This window comes from Rhinatrema bivittatum, chromosome 11 (assembly GCF_901001135.1).
Source record: "Rhinatrema bivittatum chromosome 11, aRhiBiv1.1, whole genome shotgun sequence".
NCBI lineage: Eukaryota > Metazoa > Chordata > Amphibia > Gymnophiona > Rhinatrematidae > Rhinatrema > Rhinatrema bivittatum.
The window spans coordinates 60,144,876-60,168,252 of NC_042625.1; the positions used below are offsets into that span (position 1 = coordinate 60,144,876).

Here is a 23,377-nt window from a genome sequence, read left to right on the forward strand (position 1 = left end):
TTTCCAACCCCTGAATGCCTCCACTTAGTGTACATATTTATTTATTTTAGATTTATATTCCGTTTTTTGCACTTTTTTCAGCACTTCAAAGTGGATTACATTCAGGTACTGTAGGTATTTCCCTATCTCCAGAGGCCTATATTTTCTAAAACACCGCAGCGTCGTGAATCGAGCGGTGCAGGGGGGCGAAGCGGGGGGGGCGGGCTGGCTTTCGCACCCAATAGCGCCATCGTAAAAGGTGGTGCTATTGGGCGCGAAATGGGCAGCGAAAAGGCTCCTTACCTTTTCGCAGTCCACGCGGTGTCCACCCCAACTCCTCCCGACTCCGCCCCTTTTTAGCTATTGCACGCGAAAAGGGACTTTTCACGTGCGCTAGCTTTACAAAAATGATCCCCTTAGTTTGTACCTGAGGCAAGAGAGGGTAAAGTGACTTTCCCAAGGTCACAGGAGCGACAGCAGGACTTGAACCCTGGTCTCCTGGTTCATAGCCCACTGCTCTGATCACCAAGCTACTCCTCCACTCCTACATAAAAGTGTTTATGTACTTTTATATGCACTCAGGCTGTTTTAGTATAGCTATTTATGCATCTAAAACCAGGTTTTATGTGCATAAATGGTTTTAAAAATTACTCTTTAACTACTACTACTATTATTTATTTAAACCAATTTATAATAAATAATTTGCTAATCTAAGGAAATAAAATGAAGATATCCTTTTAGTTTCAGATCTCTGTTTCCTTATCTAAAGTGAAATAAAGGTTTACAGACTTAAAAGCTCCATCTCTGTAACCAAGCCCACCACTAGTAACCAATCTGGACAGTGCTGTGCTGACATTCATTAGAGCCCCCTACAGGCATCACACAGATATACATAGAGGGTAGTTTTCAGGTAAAAACTGTTTACTCGCGTGTATTGTCTGACTGATATAATTTCCCACCATGTATGAAGATAAAAGTAAGCGCGTAGTTCTATAAGGCAAATACTTTTACTTGCAAATACTTTTAGTGGAGGCATTCCTGAGCTGGAGTTAGGGCAGGGAAGAAATGTATCATTCAGTACAGAGTAAGGTGAACAGCTGCAAAATGGCACGTACCTTCGCTTTGAAAAACCTTTGCAGGAAAGAAGTATACATGGACTCTGCACTGATGCAGGCAGTCTGAAGACTGCCCTCAGGCAGCCCAATTTTCACGGTCTGCACATGTAAATTGAGCTTCATAGTTTATAAAACAGTACGTATCTCTGTTCAGAAAGTCCATTCGCGCGTTTGTATTGCAGGGAAATACATTTCCCCTACTATTTCATAAAAGCATGTGCACATATTTGTAAAATATGCACATAACTGCTACATACACGGAAGCAGGTATTTTAGAAAGTATGTACGCGCTGCGCTTTTAGAAATACTTGTGCGCGTACTTGGAATCACCAGTTCACCAATCCTTTCACCAGTTCACCCAGGCCTCCCACCCAAGAACTACAAAAAAAAAAAAAGATAAGTGCAATACCAATTGCGTGAGTCAATTATCACTTGTAAACGTATGCAGACAAGTTCTGAAATGTATGCGTGTATACCACTTACAAAAGTAGCAACTTGTGCACAAACTTCCAAACCCCACCTGGAATGCCCTGAAACTGCCCCTTTTTTCCTCTTTAACATTCGTGCGCAATACTGCCAGTAGGCGCACGTCAGGCTTTTGCAAAATATTACTTACAAGTGTACGTGTAACTTCCAATTTTACACACGTAAACCTTTTGAACAGTTCACCCCATGAAGCATACATACAGGCCAGACAGCTAAAAAGCACAACACCATCAGAGTCTTGGGCAGGCGTCACTCTAATACAGGTAAAGCACGAATACAGCACGGATAGCTGAAGAGCAGATCTTCAGAATCCCATTCAGGCTCACACTATTACACAGAGTGCAATATTCAAAGCCTTTCCTGTGGGTAAAACTCATTTTAACTCATGAAAGTAGGGGCTTTGAATATTGCCCAACCTGTCTCTGCATAAAGTATATTTCTACTCATGGATTCTGGAGGAGAGAAACTACACATGTAGGTATCATTGCGCAAATATACCCAGCGTAGTTTCCAACAGAACAATTAATTACAGGCAGAGAAAGCAGGTGCAATTGCAGTGGGTCATTTTTGCATGGGCAATAATCAAAGCAAAATCTTGTGCAAGCATTTGCTTTGACTATGGTTGTAAAGCTCGCGGAGTTTCCAACAACCCTGACAGTTTTGATTATTGACCCCCATAAAGCATAAATAGATGGCTGGTCTGGACATACATTGCTATGTAAAAGGTCTCTGCTTCGATCCCCACGTCCTGGCTGGAGATGGGGATACTGTGGAGGCAGCGTTCACAGTCTCTGGCAGGGGTAAGGTGGGAGACAGCTGTCATCATTAAGGATGACAGCTAGTGGCCAGATTCGGGGCCCATAATTGCAGGGCTCCAGCAGCAGCCTTGGTACATGGCATCCAACCCGGTATCATCACTGCAATGGCCAGACTAGATATATTGGGGGATCAGGGAGAAAAATCCCCAGGGTAGTTGTGAATGAGGGTTCATTGTGCCAGATGCCAGCCCTGGTTCCAATTGAATTGAAGGTACAAAGGAACAGGAGGAAATTGCCAGGTCAAAAAAAAAAAAAAGCATAAATACAGCATAGACAGCTGAAGACCAGATCTGCATCAGAGCCCCAGTGATATATTGAGAGGCTAATATTTAAAGCCATTTTTGCAAGTAAAACAATGCTTTACCCATGGAAATGGGCTTTTATAAAAATTGCTCAGTCGATATGTAAGTAAAAGCAAGTGCATAGGGTCTGTATGCATATACTTTTTCCTGCAGGGTGAAGAGACAACCTTGTGGGTAGGTTTGGAATTCTGTGCATATTTTTGCATTTTCAAACATATGCATGTATTTTCCCCTGAAAAATATCAGCACACAAATTAGTAGCTGTAATTGTGTGTGAGTAGTTTTGGTGGGATAACTTTCAAAGGGAAAAGTGCAAGCAGAGTTTTCACCAATGTGGGCAGCTACACAATAACCCTCTTAAAACACAAATACAGCACCGACAGCTAAAAAAGCATGAATACAGCACTGACAACTAAAAAAAAAAAAAAAAAAAATGATACTTGGAGATTTTTATAGAAGAACAACATAAAAAGTTCCATGTTGGGGGGAGGCGTCAAGATGGCTGCTCGACTCTAGGGGTTGTCCGGATCTTCTGCTTGATTTTCTGGTTACCTGTTTTGCTGATTATTACCACTTATGTAATAACCCTTTAAAACATTAGGATAAAGTCAGGATTTATCCTGGTGTGTCCTTGACTTCATCGACTCAGCAGAAGATTGTAGGATTCCTAGAGCCTGATATGGGACCCTCAGAGGAGTGATTCGTTGCTGAGGTTGGTGTGGGACAGCCTTCTTCAGATAGAGAAGTTTCTTCTCCCAGCACCCATGAGACCATTACATCTGGGTGCCATCACTGACCAGTGATGATGCTATTGAAGCTGAGACTCAGACTGCTGCAGATGCAGAGAAACAGGTTGGAGGATCTGAAAGATCAACACCTGTGAATTTTTCAGGTGATCTGGGTGCTCTGAACAACGTTTTACGGAGGATGGATAGAGAAGATGCCGCCGTTAGGGTGGATGCCTGCACCTCTTTGGTACTACAGAAGCGAGAGTTACCTTCTCCTGTTGGTGAACCCCCGCCCCCGTTGGTTTCCTTAGATGCAATTTGGACAGTACTGGCAAAGTTGAATTCAGCTATTACCTTTTCTTTTTGAGATACTATTAAGCTCAATGATTCCGGTAACGCTCTTGTTGGAAAACGAGAGGCCCGATTTAGGGAGATGACGGGGAAGATTAAGGAGCTGGAAGATGAACTTAAGGAAGTTAAGTGTATTAATACCTCCTTGGTCAAAGACAAGCTTTAGGTTCATAGGCGCCCTAGAATGAATCTATGGTGTCTTAAATTTTCCAAAGGTTGCTACTACTTCCTCCTCGGACCTTTTAGAAAAATATCCAAAAGAAGTTCTCCTAACGACGCCAGAGGAATTTCCTCCAATTAATACAATTTTTTATTTATCAATGAAAGAAATCCTCGGTTAGGGTGGATACTTCTGAGACTCCAGTAGGGGCTGATGTAGACATGAATGATGATGCTCTTGAGAATTCTGTGAATGCTGAGCCCAGCAAGGCCACCTTTTTAGTATCATTCATGTTCAAACAGGACTTACATAATGTTCTTCATTTATATTTTCAAAATGCTACAGAAGATTTTATGGGGCAAAGTATATGGATTTATTCTGATGTTATTAAATCCACTCAAGATAACTAGTTATCCAACAAGAAGGTAGCGGGATAAAGAGGGACATTTTGGGGAGAAGCGGAGTTAGGGGGTAAATTATCCGGCTTACTACGATATTTAGAGTTAGACAAATAATATATTCGGATAACTCTAGTGCCGCTGACCTGTCCTAAAGTTAGCTGAATAAACTTTTAAATACACCCCATTAGTTAGCTGGCTAAGTTTATTCGGTTAACTAGCCGAGCTGCACAGTGGCTGAAAATGGACCTCAAAATACACATCCCTACTGACATACCTTTGAGGTGTTTGAATGTCTCTATTTTATCCCATCCCCCTCTCTATGCTCTCCTCTAGGGTATACATATTTAGGTCCTAAAGTCTCATCTAATATTACTTTTGGTATAGACCCTGCAGCATTTTGGTAGACCTTCTTCGGCCTTCCTCCAACCTTTCTAAATCCTTTCAGAGGTATAGCCTCAAGAACTGAACACAATATTCTAGGGGAGGTCTTGCCAATTACCTTTTTTTTTTACTGCTGTTCTGCATCTTCCTATGCACACCAGCTCTGGCCACCACTTTATCACTCTGTTTTGCTGCTTTGAGATCATCAGACACTATCACCTCAAGCCTCTCTCCTGGCTGATGCATGTCACTATCTTATCCCCTACTCCCTTGGATTTCTGTATCCCAAACACATGTTGCTGCACTTTTTCCACTTAATTGTAATTACCAGGCATTTGACCACTCCTCGGGTTCTCTTTGATCACTTCTCATTCACTATGCTCCCTCAGGGGCATTCACTCTATTGCAGATCTTAGTGTCAACTGCAGAAAGGCAACCTTTTCCTTTCAACCCCATCAAAATAAAATTGCTCACAATGATGCCAAACAGAACCAGCCTCAAGAATGATCCCTGAGGCAAGCCACTAATCACCCTTCTTTCCTCATTTATTGCCACCTTCTGTCATCTGTCACTCAACCAGTTTCTAATCCAATCTACCGCCTTGGGGCCCACTCCCAGACTGCTCATCTTATTAATGAGCCTCCTATGTAGGACAGTATCAAAACCTTTGCTGAAATTCAGCTAAACCACACGCAGTGCATACCTTTGATCTAATTCTCTATTCACCCAATCAAAGAAATTGAGCAGATCTGACACAATTTCTTTCTGTAATTGACAACAGCCATCTATACTGACTCAGGTGGCGTGACCATACTGATCTATGCTGCATTCATTATTCTGTTCATTTATACCAATTTATGTTGCAAAAACACAGAGCACTAGTTTGATGTAGCAGTATATGAAAATAAATAGATTAAAACCATGCTGCCTCAGATCTTGCAACCCACTGGATTTCAGATACATCACTGTCCTTTCTTTCAGTTTTCCCCACCACCAAAGGTAAGCCTAAATGGCCAGTAATTTCCAATCTCCTCTCTGTTACCACGTATAAGAAAGTTCATCGGCCTTCTCTAGCCCTGCAAGACCATTGCCATCTCCAAAGACCTACTGAACACATCCTTCGGTGAACTCGCCAGAACCTCTCTGAGCTCCTAGGGAGTATGTCCCATAGGTCTGTCCACTTGTATGTTAGTTCCACACAAACTCTCTTCTCCTGCATCTACCCCATTCCCATATGTACCCTGCCAACAATCGGCAATTCTTCACTAAATACTGAACAAAAGTATTCGTTTAGCATTTTCACTACTCTCCATACATGCCTCCTTTTCTCGCCGTAAAAATTCCACCTCTGTCCTTCCCCTTTTCTCGGACATATCTGAAATACTGTCTTAGCAGTTCTACGTTCCCTGTTTCTATCTGCTTATGAATGTATTTATCTTAAACCGCATAGAAATTTTGATATGCGGGATACAAATCATTTCAAATAAATAAATAAAATACTATTTTCATTGTACTTTTTTGAATATAACAAACCCTATTGTTACCACTGCTGTTTTAAGGAGGGCAAGCCCAGAAAGTGTTTTACCTTCGATTTGACAGCCAGAACTATCCTGGGCAAGGCGAGGATCAGGCACTTTGATGCCACAGTGATGTACTTCAACACAAAGTCTGCAATACCCACGATCCACATCAACTGAAAGAAATCCAGGCTCTTCAGGCTGGGTTTCAGGAATATGAGGCTGGAGAAGTATCAGCAGATCAGGATAGGAAAGAAAAGAAAAGAAAACCACAGCACGTCAGAGACAAATCCTAGAACTTAAAAACAAGTGAAGATCCATTGAAAGCACTAAACCTGTCCAAGCCTAGGCAGAGCAGTCTACTATTGGAAATATATAATGAAAATGATTTTCAGAACTTCAGTATTACTATGTCTATTTTGGAGGGCCTCTCATTTAGAAAGGAAACGTGAGCCAGAATCATCTTCGTGGAGAATAAGCAGTGCCAGCTCTCATGCAGCAAGCAGGATATCAGATTAAGGAAAGCCATAACCCTGTGCACTCTGCAGCGCTTCGAAAGCGCACACAACAAGCAGTACAAGTTATCCTTCACCACCACCGGCGCACCACAACTTACCAAACACTCTGGCGATGACTGACCTATTTTAGCTATGATGTTAAAATTATACTACATGAGTAAACCTACTGGATAGCAGCAAATGTGATGTAACCTGTGACCCTTTTTCAAGCATGGCTGCTCCTGGAAAGCTAGGGAATACTGCGAGAGCAGCTAAAATGATTTAAAACCATTTTTATTTGGCCCAAGGTAGATATTACTGCTTGCCAGATACACTTTTGCAACACTGCTACTTCTCTAAGAGTACAGATCTCTTGTAAAGTAGGTACAAAAACTTAGATTGTAAGCCCTCTGGGGATAGAGAAATACCTACAGTACCTGAATGTAAACCGGTGTGATATCTCAATTGAGATGAATGTTGGTATATAAAAATAATAAATAAATAAAAAATAAAAATAAAATAAATGTATTTCATGAAAGATATGCGATTTGTTAACTCCTTTCATGTTTGTGTAACTTTTCACAACCCAGCTGCTGGACTATAGTACCTGTCCATTTCACATGATGCTCTAGGGCATAAGCCATTCTGCAACCTCTCATGCAACCTAAAGCCTGGATACAGAGTTATTGCCGCTCATGCCATGTTATTTTGTTTTACGTTATTTTTTTAGTTATTGCGTTTTTATTGTTAATATTTATCCTACTTTTCCATTTTGTTTTTCATCATCTTATGTAGCCTGCAGTAGTGTTCCCATTAACAAATAAGGAGGCCAGAGAATTGAGCATGGGATTGTGATTCAGGAGAAGTTCTGGGATATAAGTTCAAGACATATCTCTGCCAACAACTCCTAGAGTTACTTTGGGTAAGTCACTTTGGGGCCTGTATATTAAAGGTTTTCTCCCATTTTGTGTCTATGGGGAAAATGCACAATACAGAGGGCTCTGTTTCTTAGCAGTAAACAAGGTGTTTGTTCAAATTCGACTCTCCTGATTAACAAATATATCTATATATCTATGCACTACAATGCCATTCTGTGGCAACAAGTGTAGGGTGCAGCCACCCACAAAGCTAACTTTTGTGCTGCTGGTCAGTGTCATGGCACACTATAAACACACACTGCAGTATGACACAGAAGGGAATAGCAATAGTCTCCACTGTGAATGCAACACAAGATTATTTAGGGTAAAAATAAAATAAAAATAATCATGAAATGAAATACTCACACAACATAACTCAAGGAGACAAATCAAAACCTAAAAACAGAAAAAGGAGCTTTAAGTTCTATTTGACTACCAGAAATAAAATGAAAAAGTGAAAATAAATTCCAAAATAAAAATACATTCTTGCTCGCCCTGCTTCTTTTGCTATAATGAACTTCTTTAACAGAGTGTTTTTTCCATTGTTTTATTTTACTTTTACAAGAAAGTGCTTCATTTTCAACAGAGCAAACCCAGTTATTCAGTGTAAAGCTCCCGCCTGCCTGTATGAAGGGAGCATGATACAGGGTGCACCATGTAGCCACCATTCAAGGTAATCAAAGTCCTTTATAAAATAGGGGACTTGAGGGAGTTTCCTGATTGGCTGCACAGTATGAAGCTCATTAGATGCTATCACCAACCCTAACAATCAAAACAGCCCCAAGTCTGATTCATCACAATCTACTCTGGTCTAAGAACTGTGACATCAGTGCCGGAGACCTGTGCAGGAAGGAACAAACCTGCAATAAACTGGGCTCTGAAAGAATAGCAAACATCCTGTAACATCAGAGCTTGAAGAGGAGTGAAGAGGAGAAGGCGATAAGTGCTGCTCACCTGTTATATAGCTGTTGGGAACTGAAAGTGTAAAACAAATACAGAGTGTTCCCAGTCAGGAAAGCCAAAATCCAAAGAACAACCAGCAAAGACCGTTTCTCCTGACAGAGAAAGACAAAAGAGATACACAGAATTACAGAGGTGAATAGAATTATACAGTCTGGAGTTGTAGTCCCAAAAGAACATAAGAAGTGCCATGCTGGGTCAGGCCAATGATCCACTGTGCCCTTCATCCTTCTTCTGACAGTGGCCAGTCTGGGTCACCTGCAAGTACCCAGCAGATTCTAAATGGGATGATTCCTTCCCTGCTGCACTTCAATCTGTCTGGCTAATAATTAATGGCCCTGTCCTTCAGAAACGTGTCCAAACCTTTTTTGAAAAACTCAAGCTATAATATTAGATTTGACCACATTCCCTGGCAACAAATTCCACAGTTTAATTGTGTGCTGACTGAAAAAATATATTTTCTTAAATTTATTTTAAACCTGTTAGCACTAGGGCAATGTTTCTCAACCTTTTCACGCCCAAGGCACACCTACATTAACCAAAAAGTAGCGTGGCACACCAAACTCCATGGAGCAAGAGAGCAGACAGGGAGAGGACTCATATGGCCAAAAGAAGAGCTGGGGGAGCACGGAAAGCCCCCCCCCCCTCGGTCTCTCTTCCAAATATTAAAACAAAGGGCGGGAGAGGCTGAATACACATATGAAACCATCACAATGGACCAGTTTTCCCATATATATATATATATACACACACACACACACACACACGCAAGTGTAGTAAAAGGGACAAATCAGTATGATGCAGGCAGCTGGCTCTGTTAGTAACCTTGGCTGCTATGTTCAACTGTCCTTTACTGCTCCAACACTCAGTCACATCCAGTGCTCAGTGCATGCTCTCCCTGTTTCACTCAGCCTGGGGATAAGACAGGACTCAGATGGAGAAATGAGGAGATGCCGTGTACAATAAGTGTGCTGCACAAAGCAGATGCCAGCAGGTCCGTGCTCCGCATGCTGCCCATTAATTACCACACTCCAGGGCTCATGCTGGAGCTGGGAAGAGGAGGCACGCATGATTATGCATGCTGTCAGAAAGAAGCTCCTGCAGGTTTAAGAGCCACTACCATTGTCTTGTGTTGCTGCAAAGAGCTCAGAGCAGAGACCAAGTGCTGTTCTGGACCGGAGCATTAAGCAGTAGTGACTTTTCTGAAGCACATCTAATTAGGTCTGAAGGCACACTTGTTAGGAATCACTGGACTAAATAATACGGCATGAAACTATCTGAAAGAGTAAATAACTGTTCCCTATTTAATTTTTCCACATCACTCTTTATTTTATAAATCTCTGTTATATCTCCTCTCAGTTGACTCTTCTCTACACTAACATGTTTAGCCTTTCTTCATAAAAAGGAACCATTTGAACCTTTACATTTTTGTTGTCCTTCTCTGCACCTTTTCTAGTTTTCCTACAGCTTTTTTGATATGTGGGAAAGCCGAGATGCTTACCTGTAACAGGTGTTCTCTGAGGACAGCAGGATGTCAGTCCTCACACATGGGTGACATTATCCGATGGAACCCAGCACAGAAAACTTATGTCAAGGTTTCTAGAGCTTTGACTGAACTTCTTTTGAGCATGCCCTATACCATGCATCCATGTGGGGTCCCCTCAGTCTTATAACAAAGAATTGAGGATTAAGATAATAAAATAAGAACCCAACTCTGCGGGGTGGTGGACGGATTTCATGAGGACTGACAGCCTGCTGTCCTTGGAGAACTCCTGTTATAGGTAAGCAACTCTGCTTTCTCTGAGAAGAAGCAAAATGGTAGTCCTCTCACACGGATGAATCCTTAGCTACAGCAACCCCCAAACAAAAAAGGGGACCAATGGGCAGAACAAAAACAAATGTTTTGTAGGTAACAGGAAGGGGGCTCTAGAAGGGAACAGAGTTGGATTCTACACCTCAAACAAGTTCTGAAGGACAGATTGGCTAAAACTGCTGTTGCACTGGCCAACCATATCCAGACAGCAATGAGATGTGAATGAGTGGATCTCCTCCATGGGGACTGCTTGCAAGTGGGTCACTGACACTGCCATGGCTCGAACAGAGTGAGCCTTGACACGGCCATCAAGATGCAATTCCCACGTGGGCATAACAGGAGGAGATGCAGTCTGCTAGCCAATTGGAAAGCACCTGCTTGGTAATGGCAATCCACAACTTGTTCTGATCGAAAGAAACAAAACGTTGGGTGGACTGTCTATGGGCTTCTGTCTGCTACAGACAGAAGGCTACGGCTCTTTTGCAGTCCAATCTGTGCAGAACTTGTTCGCCTTGGTGCGAATGGTGCATAGTTAAAAATGTTGGCAGGTTCATGGAGTGGTTAAGATGGAAGTCTGACACCACCTTAGCCAGGAAGAGTGCATACACAGGACCACCCTATCGTGAAAAAACTTAGTGTAAGGTGGATAAGGCACTAAGGCCTGGAGCTCACTGATCCTGCATGCTAAAGTGACCCCTACCAAAAACATGACCTTCCAGGTCATCAGTTCACAGGAGCACACAGTGCCTTGAAAGTAGCTTTCATCAGCTGAGCTAAAACCACATTGAGAGCTTAGGGAAGGTTTTAACTGGAGCAGACGCACATGAACCATACAACTATAGGCTGTACAGAGATGGGTTTACCTTCCACACCAAGGTGATATGCGCCAATCGCATTCAGGTGAACCCTAAATGAATTGATCTTCAGATCAGCTTCCAAAAGATGTAGAAGGTAGTCAAGCAGTTTTTGTGGAGAACAGGAGAAAGGATCTAAGGCCTTTCACTCACACCACACGGAAAACCTCCTCCATTTCAGTGCATAGGACTTTCTAGTGGAAGGCTTTCTGGAAACTACAAAGACTTGAGACACATCCTCCGAGAGACTGAGTGCTTGTAGGACCAAAATCTCAACATAAGAAATTGTCATGCTGGGTCAGACCAAATGTCCATCAAGCCCAGCATCCTGTTTCCAACAGTGGCCAATTCAGGCCATAAGAACCTGGCAATTGCCCAAACACTAAGAAGATCCCATGCCACTGATGCAATTAAAAGCAGTGGCTATTCCCTGCGTAAATTTGATTAATAGCCGTTAATGGACTTCCAAGAACTTATCCAAACCTTTTTTGAACCCAGCTACACTAACTGCACTAACCACATCCTCTGGTAACAAATTCCAGAGCTTAATTGTGTGTTGAGTGAAAAAGAATTTTCTCTGATTAGTCTTACATGTGCTACTTGCTAACTTCATGGAGTACCCCCTAGTCCTTCTATTATCCAAAAGTGCAAATATCCGATTCACATCTACTCATTAAAAACCTCTATCATATCGCCCCCCTCAGCCGTCTCTTATCCAAGCTGAACAGACCTAACTTCTTCAGCCTTTCCTCATAGGGGAGCTTTCCATCCCCTTTATCATTTTGGTCGCCCTTCTCTGTACCTTCTCCGGTGCAACTATATCTTTTTAAGAACATAAGAACATGCCATACTGGGTCAGACCAAGGGTCCATCAAGTCCAGCATCCTGTTTCCAACAGTGGCCAATCTAGGCCATAAGAACCTGGCAAGTAACCAAAAACTAAGTCTATTTCATGTTACCGTTGCTAGTAATAGCAGTGGCTATTTTCTAAGTCAACTTAATTAATAGCAGGTAATGGACTTCTCCTCCAAGAACTTATCCAACCCTTTTTTAAACACAGCTATACTAACTGCACTAACCACATCCTCTGGCAACAAATTCCAGAGTTTAATTGTGCGTTGAGTGAAGAAGAACTTTCTCAGATTAGTTTTAAATGTGCCACATGCTAACTTCATGGAGTGCCCCCTAGTCTTTCTATTATCTGAAAGAGTAAATAACCGATTCACATCTACCTGTATTTTCAGACGCGGTGACCAGAACTATACACAGTACTCAAGGTGCGGTCTCACCATGGAGCGATACAGAGGCATTATAACTCCGTCCCATCCTGGATCTGAGGCCTTGAACAAGTTTCTAAGAAAAGAAAAGTTCAAGATGGTTTCCCTGAGCACCTTGATCACCTTCTTGCAAAAAGGGGCCCTGCTATGCTCCCTCGATCCATTGTTCTGGGTATAGCAGACAAAGCTATGCTCCCTGCGATCCAGTCAAAACCCCATCCCCGGAGTTGACTGAGGTGCTGACTGTGGCTTTGGGGCCCTCTGTTGCCTGGGGTGGTAACAAGGGGTCTGCTATTGTCGATGAGGTCAAGGAGGTGGAGGATAGTATTTCCTCAGGTGGAAGAAAGACTTCCTGTGGCCAGACCTCAAGGACCTCCTGGCAGAGGAGGTGCTAGCGGAGAGCTGGACTGTTGTATGGTGGTCCCACATTTGGGCCTCCACATCCTTCACTTTACCTCTGAAGAGATTTTCTCCAGTGCATGGCATGTCAGCGAGTCACTCCTGTACTTCCTGATGGAGATCCAAAGCCTGCAGCCATGCGAGTCTATGGACACCAATCTATGTGGCCTTTTTGAGAGTGGATTCAACTACCACCATCCATCATTAGGCATGGCTCCCAATAGAAGAAGTATAAAAGGAAGACCAATTGGCCACACCTGAATTCACTCCATGTATCTTGTTGCCTGGCCCCATTCCTGTGTTTCTGCCTTCAGTGGTCTTGATTCCTGGTTCCGGTTTCCCGCTCCTGATCTGGTCCTCCCCTGACCTTCTGCTCTGGTCCTGCCTTGGTTCTCCAATGCTCTCCGGACCTCTGCCCTGCCAAGCACCTCAAAACTCCTGGCGGCCGCCTGAACCCAAGGGCTCAACCCACAGAGAATAGAGACTGCTTCAGGTGAAAACTCTTTCTCCAGAACACCCACCCTGTCCTAAAGTATGTCTACTCACTATTACACCCATGTTCCAGACACCTAGCAGAGTGAGCCATGACACCAATCAGTCCTACTCTCTGTTTCCTTTTAACCAGTTACCGATCGCAGTATGACATTGCCTCCAAAGCCATGACTTTTTAATTTCCTGAGTAATCTCTCATGAAGGACTTTATCACATAATCTCTGAAAATTCAGATATACTACATTGAATAGCATACCCTTATCCATATGTTTAGAAAGAAAGTGAAGGCATAGTTGTACATGCAAGCATTTAGTGCATAGGATGGGACCTTGACAGCATTATTAAGTTCTTGGTTGGGAAATGAAGCCCTATTATACAAGGTTGATAGTACATGTAAATTGTTTTATAACTATATTATTTGCTTTTAAATTCTGTTGTATTTTGATCGTTCCTCGCTTTGATGCTTTTGAGAAAGGCGAGTCATGAAGTTAAAATGAAAAATGAGATATCCATTTGAATTTCAAAGAATTGTAATAGATTAGCAAGGCATGGCTTTCCTTTGCTAAATCCAAGTTGGTTCTTTCCCATTAAGTCATTCAGCCAGCAATTCCAGTCTTAACAATAGCTTCCACCATTTTGCCTGCAAATGACATCAGGCACACTGATCTGTAGTTTCCTGGATCATCAATGGAGCACTTTTAAAAAAACTGGTATTACATTAGATACCTTTCAGTCCTCAGGTACAGAGGCAGATTTTAGTCATTTTTTTTGCCAGTAGCAAGTAGCAAGTCTGCAATTTCGTACTTGAGTTCTCAAGGTGAATATCATCAGATCCTGATGATTTGCTACTATTTAGCTTGTCTATATACTCCAGTACATCTTCCAGTTCCTCAGTGATTTGCTCCAGTTCTTCTGAATCACCTCAGATCCAGTGTTGGTATCTCCCCAACATCCTCTTTAATAAAAGCTCAAGCAAAAAAAAAATGAATTTAGTTTTTCTACAACGACCTTATTTTCCCTTAATACCCTTTTTCCTTCAGGTCATCTAATGGCCCAACTGACTCCCCTCACATACATTTTGCTTTTGATGTTCTTCAATAAGGTTTTATTAGTTTTGGCACCTATGTCGATTTTCTCCTAATTTACTCTCTTGGCCTGCCATATCAATGATTAACATCTAACTTGCCTTTCCTATTTTCCTCATTTGGCCTTATTTTCTAGTTTTTAAAAGACACCTTTTTTTTTCACTTTAATGGTCTCTTTCACAGCACCTTAATCATACTGGCAATCATTTGATCATTTTCTAACCTTTATAAATTTGTGGAATACATTTTATCTGGGCTTCCAAGATGGTATTTTTATACAATTCTCTTGACTCATGCTCACTGAATGAGGTTCCTAAAATGGGCACACAGCACATATTCAGAGCTACGGGCCAGAAATGCTCACAGTTACTACTACTCCAGTCTCTTACCAGCTTTCTCCTATACAGAAACCTACATTTTCAGTGAAGAACTTAACATATCTAAGTGGAATTTTATGCATACAAGATTATATACAAAGAAAATAGGAGAGATCCTAAATATTCAGAACTTAAGAAATCGAACTCCTAAGTGCTAGGCGTCTAATGATAGACAATATATGCAATTAGTATAAATGGCCTACTCGATTTTCAGACTTTTGGCTCCTAAGTCATTATTCATGAGAATTTTGAGACATTATACTGAAATCTAAAAATGAACAATTTAACATCAAAGGACAACTATTGCCCATATGAACACCAGCGGGAGTTTAGAAGAGTCACTGGGAAACCCGAGCAGCAGCAAGGGGGTGTGTCATTTGGAAACCCAATCAGTAACTATACCAGCATTTCTAGAAAATTACTCACATGCCTAGATAAACAACATACTTCAAGAATGTAAAGTGCAATTATCTCAAAAAATGGTATAAAAAATACACCTGGGCTCTGCCATCTATCCACAAGACAGAAGCTAGCAATAAAGACCTCAAAGAATCAAACTAACATGAGGTCTCCAGATACAGAAATCATAGAGGAGGAGATCTGAAGATATGCAAAGCAGATCTCAGGAAATCAATATTCTGCTTTAATATAGAAAACAAAAATATGGTAAATCATTGTTGGAAAAAGCAGAAGAAGGGTTGCATTATAGAGAAACTGAAGAAATGTAAAAATCCTGGCAAGATCTCAGAAGGAAAGATAAAAAGAAAACAGCAAGAGCAGACAGTATTACTTTCTGAAAGTGTATTACGGAAGCAGAAAGAAAGTGGTATAGAGTACAATCTACTGCCATCAAATCTGAGAGGCAATGAGCTATTTACTAATTTATTTCACAGAATTTTTATGGCACAAGAGAAACACAAAATCAAACGTTTAATAGTGCTACAGTTACCTTCAGAGAAACCTGCTGCTTTAGAGTCGAGTTTGCATAGGCAAACGTGCTGGCCATGCCCAGGCAAACAGCAATACCTGCAGGGATAAAATTGCAGAAAACTATGAATACAGCAGCCGGGCCTGAGAAGAGTGATGTGAACATGTACTTCTGTTGGGACTGAGTTATCTCCCAAGCAAGCAGATACCTCACATTGGCCATTGCGGGGGTAATTTTGTAACATTGCTCTTTCATTAAACCAAATTTTATAATGGACTTACATGCATAAGACAGCTTTAAAGTTATCCTTAAAAATGTAGAGAGAGTGGTATAATGGCAAAGGGGTAAAACAATCACTAAAAAATAAATTTATAAAATTTATATAATGAAATATAAAAATATAATAAAAAGAATATAAACATTACATTGTAAATGTAAGAATGAAAAATGTTTAAATACATAAAAGCCTAAAAACATAAATGATTAAAATAAACAAACCCCAAGTTATATAATCAAATAAGAGCCCACATGGCCATGTTTCAGCTAACGCCTGCATTAGGAGCTGGACATAAAATTAATAAAAAATAACAACCAATTAATACAATACTCCTATAATAGTATATTATATTAATCATACCATTTAGAATACCATCATATCGTGTACATGAAAAAGGAAGAGACACAGCCAACAATAATAAAAGCTTTATGGCACCTGTATCTAAAAAATGCATTGATTTTGGACCTGGAGTTTGAATTTGGAGAAAAGCATTCAAGTGGAGTCATGATTAGGATTTCAGAGCCGACCCATCAGAGATTGCGGATGCCCAAGACCACCTCTGTTTTGACAGGTACCGCCTATTATTAATCTAAGGCCCCACTTACAAGAGCTGAGAAAAGTTGCTTTTAGGGAAAGGGCTCTCCTATTTTCCAACAGAAAAATATAATGTTTTCTAAACAAGGATTGACCTTTTTAAATTCATTAGGAAATTACATATACAACATTTTTTCTTCAAAGATATAGCAAGGGCATCAGATTTCGCTCTTGTTCAGAGGAATTCAAAATAGAACCCACCAGGTCAATTAGACCTTTTGATTCATACATTCCATCAATTGGTACGCAAATATATTGAGAAGCTTGAGAGCAGTAAATCGAGGGTCTATTATAATTTAACTAAAGAAGAAAATTTGGCCTTTAAAACACTTAAGGAAAAAAAAGATATTGTTATAAAACCTGAAGACAAAGGGGCACCAATTGACATCTTAAATAGGTCTGATTATATGGAGATTAATCACCCGTTTAGTGATACATCATGTTATCTGCCTTTACAAGGCGATCCCACCTCAGTTATTAAACAAGTAGTTAGGTTTTTGGTTTGTTTTTTTTTTTAAATGTGACACATCCCATTGTTCCTACTATTTATATCCTCCCAACAAATACACAAGTCCCTATATAACCCCCCTGGTCATCCAAATGTATCAGGAATAGGATCAGTCTGGAATCACACTCCATCTTTACAGATGGTTTTATAAGACCATTTGTTAAAGAAGCTCCTTCCTATGTTAGAGATTCCTCTCACATCATTAACATTTTCGGGTCCACTAAAATGATATACCCACAAAAATATTAGTCACATTAGATATAGAGTCATTGGGGTAATTTTCAAAAGGATTTACAGATAAAAGTAGTATATTGTAGGAGTTTTCAAACGCGCATTTAAGCGCATAAATCTCAGTTTTAAGTGCATATATCCTTTGGAAAATTACCTTCAAAATACACAAATATCTCACAAAAAGAAGCCATAAATGTAGTAAAAGACAACATTGAGTAAAAGACAGACCAACTTGATACTCACAGAGTTTATCTGCATATTGGCAGAAACTGCACTTGCAAAGAATTATTGTAAATTTTTTAATACATTTTATCAACAAAATAGGGATAGCAATGGGTACAATGATGGTTCCAGATATACCCAAACCTTTGTGTGGCTAATTTTAAGAGACTTTTCTTGACTCATAGATGACGTTCTGTTATTATGGATTGGTAATGTAGATGACCTTTCAGTGTTTTATGACTGACTTAACTCTAGAGATGAAAATGTGACATTTCAGATTAATAGTAGTTTGGATGAGATTTCAATTTTAAATATTTCTAATTAAAAAGGAGAAAGCAGAGTTGCTTACCTGTAATAGGTGTTCTCCGAGGACAGCAGGATGTTAGTCCTCAAACATGGGTGACATCATCAGATGGAGCCCTGATGTGAAAATGACTAGGCACACTGAGCATGCCCAGCATGCACTATAGCAGGTGTCCATGTGGGGTCCCTCTCCAGTCTTGTAACATAGAATTATGATTAAAATACAATATAGGAAAAACCCAACTCCACGGGGTGGCTGGTGCTGTCTTCGAAGAACACCTGTTACAGACAAGCAACTCTTTCTCAGAGGACAAGCAGGATATTATTCCTCACACATGGGTGAATCCCTAGCTACAGGCTGCTCCCCAACACAAAAGGGGGCCTAGGAGAAGGGCATTACAGTAGTTGGTGCTTGCAAATATTAGTGCTTGTAAGACTGTTCTGAAGTTTGTCAGTGTTAGTAAAGGTTTTAATTTCCTGAGAACCATAAGTTTGGTGTAGCCTTCTTTGACTTTTAGTGATATGTGGTGTTTGAGGCTGAGTTCCGTGTCAATTATTACACCAAGGTTTCCTACTTTTTCAGTTAATTCTATTTTCTGATTATTTTTGAGCAGTATCGGGGTTTGAACAATGAGGAAAAATCCACGAAAAACAGGAGAAAAAGCAAAGTTTTCCACAAGGCCAAAAAACAGCCAAAGTGAGCTCACTCACACCGTGAGGGTTACAGCTCTGAGGAAAAAGAGAAACTGAAGCAGGACCATGCGTGTACTCTTAGTATAGGGCATGCTGAGCATGCTCAGGTTGCCTAGTCAAAGTTCTAGAAACTTTGGCCTAAGTTTTCCGAACGGGCTCCATTTGATGTCATCATCCATGTGTGAGGACTTCCATCCTGCTTGTCCTTGGAGAAAAAAAAGTTTTTCCATCTACAATATATTGGAAACCTACTGATTGAAATAAATTATTGCATTTCCAGAGCCAACATAGTCGAAGTTTAAAAGAAAATTTACCAGTTAGTCAATTTTTTTAAATTGAGAAGGTTGTGCATTTTAATGACAAGTTTGAGGAACAAGCAGTTGAAATGAAGAAAATATTTTTAGCTAGAGGCTATCCCAATAGGTGTGTCATGCAGGGGTATAAGAGCTATTTAATCACTGATCTCTATGCGATAGAGATCAGTGATTAAATAGCTCAAAAAAAAAAAAGTGGAGATCAGAAATTGATAAGTCCAATGCATTTTTCCCATTTAGCAACAAGCATTAGAAAATTTTAAGAAAACACTCCTACAAGCAGATGGAGACAGAGACAACTGATTCGTTGATGTCACCGACATATAGCCCTGCCCTGACATCAGCCTGCCAGTATCTCTAGAAAAGCAAACTGTGGATAAACTGATTATACCTTACATATGACTTAACAGTCAACGACTTGTGACCTCCACCTAACGGAAGTACTGAGCCCAGGTAAAATATTAATTGCCACTGATTACGAAAGCTTGTTCTCACATACCAGTCCTTCAACTGACCCCTAACAAGGAACAATCTGCATCGTCCCTGAAGGGAAGGATGAACTGAAAACAAAACCACAAGTTGGCAGCCCAGGGTGGGTTGTGGATTGGCCTGCCTTCCTTAGAGGAAAGAAAATTATCAGGTGTTATAATTAATGAGGTTTGGGTGGACCCTTGGACACTGTGGCAGCTGACCACGCCCACGGGGGGCAGTCCCGTGAGGGGCCACAGGTCAGGCTCAGCTCTGGACACACAAACACAGATATTTCTTTATTTAGACAGTTTGAGAAGCCACCAGAGGTGGCAGTAGTGAGTAGAAGATGTAGCCTGGCTGGGCTAGTATTCCCCAGGGCGCTGGAACAGCAGTTTCTCCGGTAGCAGTGCTGTAGTGGAGAGAACTGAGAAAATGAGTACAATAGAATATTTACAGAGTCCCAAGTATGGAGAAGCACCGAGACAGGGAGAGCTGGCCCTCGAGGCGCGAGTACCTGGTTCCAGGGAGACAGCTCTGAGGAGTGGATGGTAGTAGTACTCACCGATGGTGTCTGTAGCAAATTCTTCCAAGTAGAAGAGGAGGTAGATGCAGGCAGCAGGTCAGGGAACATGGGCCCTCGAGGAGCGAGTACTGGTTACCTGATAGCGACCTGAAAGAAGCAAAAGAGGCCCCCGAGGAGCAGGTACCCCATTAGAAAGAGTCCAATGGAAGTTGAAAAGGCAGAGTAGCTGGGTACGGAGAGCGAATCCCATTCGCAAGAATCACCCTTGCTAACTCAATGGTTAGCAATAACCTGTAGGCTTATATATCCGGGCAGCGTGACGTCATCACAGGGGGACGCCCCTGAGGAACGCGCCAATGAGGAAATAAGAATGAGGGCCGCGTGCGCCCTAAGGTACCTGTAGAACATGGCGGGAGGCAGCGCCCAAGCCAGTCCGGGGACACCGGAGAGGTCGGCGGGCGGACGCTGCGGCAGCCAGGCGACCGTGAAGAGCAGGAGGAGCCACAAGAAAGGAAAGGTAGGTGGAGTGAAGCCGTTGGGAAGTGACGGTCGCAACATCAGGTAAGCAGTAATTTCTCCTTCCTCTGCACTCAGGCAGGCCAATCCACACTGGTGGGATGTACCAAAGCTACTCCCGAAAAGGATGAGAGGCTGCCCATGCCCCTGTCAACAATGCACATGCAAAGGCCACATCCTTCTGCGCTTCAACATCCAAGTGGTAATGCTTGGAGAAAGTACGTAAGAGGGAGCACATTTCTTTCCAACAATTCTCGGAAGGAGACCACAGTTGAGTCTCCACCACCAAGTCTGCCTGACTTGCCCAGGGGCAGATTATAGGAAAATATCAGCCCGGGGGATTTTTTCCAAACCGGCCCACAGAGTATCTGACTCCCTTGTGCACTTTCTCTGCAGCACATGCATCAACATGCCAAGTCGACTCTGAAACCTTGCAGAATTCAGCCCAAATATCTCCAAAATTAAAGTTCACATTTTTCCTAACTAACTAAGAAATAGAGTATACTCTAGACCAGCAGCGAATGAACAAAGCTGCTGACCCCCATTCTATCCATGCAAACCGTCGGGGGCCACCCCACAAGTCTGCTTAGTCACACATGTAGAACACAGACAAACCCTCACCAAATACAAAATGAAGAGATGATAAAATATAAACATTTTCTGTTTGCACATCGTATCTGATTGGCTAATGCCTCTTTGAAAAATAGCGCGAAAGCGGCCCCTCTGGTAGAGGAGAAACATTACTGCTTCAATATGCTGCTATCGCATGTTCATGTCAGTACTCATGTTGTCTACAAGCTTGTATATTTAAACTGTTGGAATTGCTTTGCGCTAAACATTTTGTTTGAATCTGCAGATATCACTGGCCCTTGATGAAGGCTTTTGAAGCCGAAACGTGGTCCGTGTCGGGCTTGGCGCTACATATGATCTCACGACCATGTCTTAGGCGTTTCTCCGATTACATGAAAGTTAAGTGCAATTTTGAAAATTCCAATAAGGGTCTAAAATGGGCCATGTAAATTCTTCACTTGAGCATAAAGAAAATCCAAAAAAAAGTAGAGCCTGATATTATAAGACCTATGATTATACTGTTGGTATACTGTGTGCTAACTAGCAGTGTAAACGTATGCCTTGTATGAGGTTTTCTGCCAATATAACTCTAACACTATGTCATGTACTTACACTGTTGAAATTGACTAATTATTTGGGATAATAGCATTTTGACTTGGACCTTAGGTGTTGCTATTCCCTCTCCTATATAGTGTGCTACAGGATAGATTCTTTCAAAATATAAACAGAAACAGGCAGACAAAAATTGAACTTGAAAACCACAACCATCCAGACTCTGTATGAAATGGAAAAAACAAATATCATTCCTCACCAAATAATAAAATCAAGACATATTGTTTATAGTCCCGAGGGCGGCTGTCTCGGACATAAAGCATCAATCATAACAGTAAAACTAAACTCGAATAAATATTTCAAAATAGCCAATGAAAGAACATCCAGCGATTACAAACGTATAACACTTTTTTTTTTTAATTTCCAAAACATCGATAAAATATTTTAAAAAAGCAGACACAGCAAACACCCAATATTTAAAATTAATCCCCTGCTCTCAGTACCTGGAAACTTTAAATTCTCACACAAACTCCCTTATATTCTCTCTCACATATGTTCACTAGATCACACGCTGTTTCACATACATGCTCACTGGCTCAATTGCTCTCTTTTATACTCACACAGGACCACTGGCTTAAAATAGTTCTCTTGTTAAACATATGCTCATTGGCTCAATCTCTTTCTCGCTCACAAACATGCTCTGGTAACCACAACAAGCCCGACAGTGCGACAATGGAAAAACAATCATTCCACACAAAACATCAAGCAATAAAATCAAGAGATATAAGACAACATTCATAGCATTAAAACCATGAAAAGAATGAATATATCAAAGAAGCTGGCAAACATAGGGGGCCCAATATTTAAAGTGCGTTCAGCACTACTTAGCCAGATTAAGTAGGTCTTATGTGGTTAAGTAGCAGCCGCCCTTATATGGATAAAATGTTAGCTGCATAAGTTGTGGGTGAGCAGTGGGTAGCTGCATAATTTATGCAACTAAGTAGGAATAATCGGTCTTAGCTGCATAAGTTTACCAGCTATGTTAGACGGTTATAACTGATATGGCTAAGTACAAATATATATGCGTATAATCAGAGACATAGCCGATCCGCTAAATATACCGTGTAATTTAGCTGGATAAATTAAATCTGTCTAAGTTACTTAAACGGCCATCTTTCAATATTGGGCCCCTAATGATTTAAAAAGTCACATAAATTTGTTCTAATATTTCCCAAACACGAATAAAATATTTTAAAACAGCAGACACATGAACACCCCCAAAATTTAAAATAATAAAATATTAAATCATTAAAAAATCTCCAGCTCTCCATACCATCAAATAAATAAATAAATAAATACCTGGCATCTTTTGATTTCCCAGAGTTTGTTGTGGATTTGGGTGAAGGTGGCTCACAATCTTTATCCTTTCTCTCTCTCCTTCACACACAGGCACTCTCTCATATATATTCAGGCTCTCACACACAAGAGCAGGCTCTCACTTTCTCATGCACACATGTAGGTACTCATATAGACATGTAGGCGCACTCTCATACACATGTAGGTGTTCATGCATGCACATATTCAGGCTCTTTCATACACACATGCTGGTGCTTTCTCTCATATACACACACATCTCTCAGGCGTCCTCCTTTCTTCTTGGCCTTGGCTGTGCCCGTGCTGCTCATTTACTGCCAGAGGGGAAGAGGGAGAAAGCAGCACTGCAACCGCCAGATGCATCCTTCTGCCGAGCCTGTAGCCTTTTCTTT

The 23,377-nt window shown here is 41.2% G+C and overlaps 1 protein-coding gene across 4 annotated transcripts in view; it reads right to left on the reverse strand.

Moving 5' to 3' along the window:
• The window catches only part of RNFT2 (ring finger protein, transmembrane 2), a 65,687-nt gene that overhangs the window by 34,122 nt on the left and 8,188 nt on the right, over positions 1–23,377 (reverse strand). For all 4 annotated transcript variants that reach the window (XR_003851922.1, XR_003851921.1, XM_029571146.1 and 1 more), the window contains exons 4-6: positions 15,859–15,935; positions 8,607–8,707; positions 6,307–6,460 (exon numbers count right to left, since the gene is read on the reverse strand). Coding sequence is in view for 2 of the 4 variants with exons in the window: in XM_029571146.1 (XP_029427006.1) it covers positions 6,307–6,460; positions 8,607–8,707; positions 15,859–15,935 (332 nt within the window). In the remaining 2 variants the exon portion in view is untranslated. The remainder of the gene's footprint in view (positions 1–6,306; positions 6,461–8,606; positions 8,708–15,858; positions 15,936–23,377) is intronic.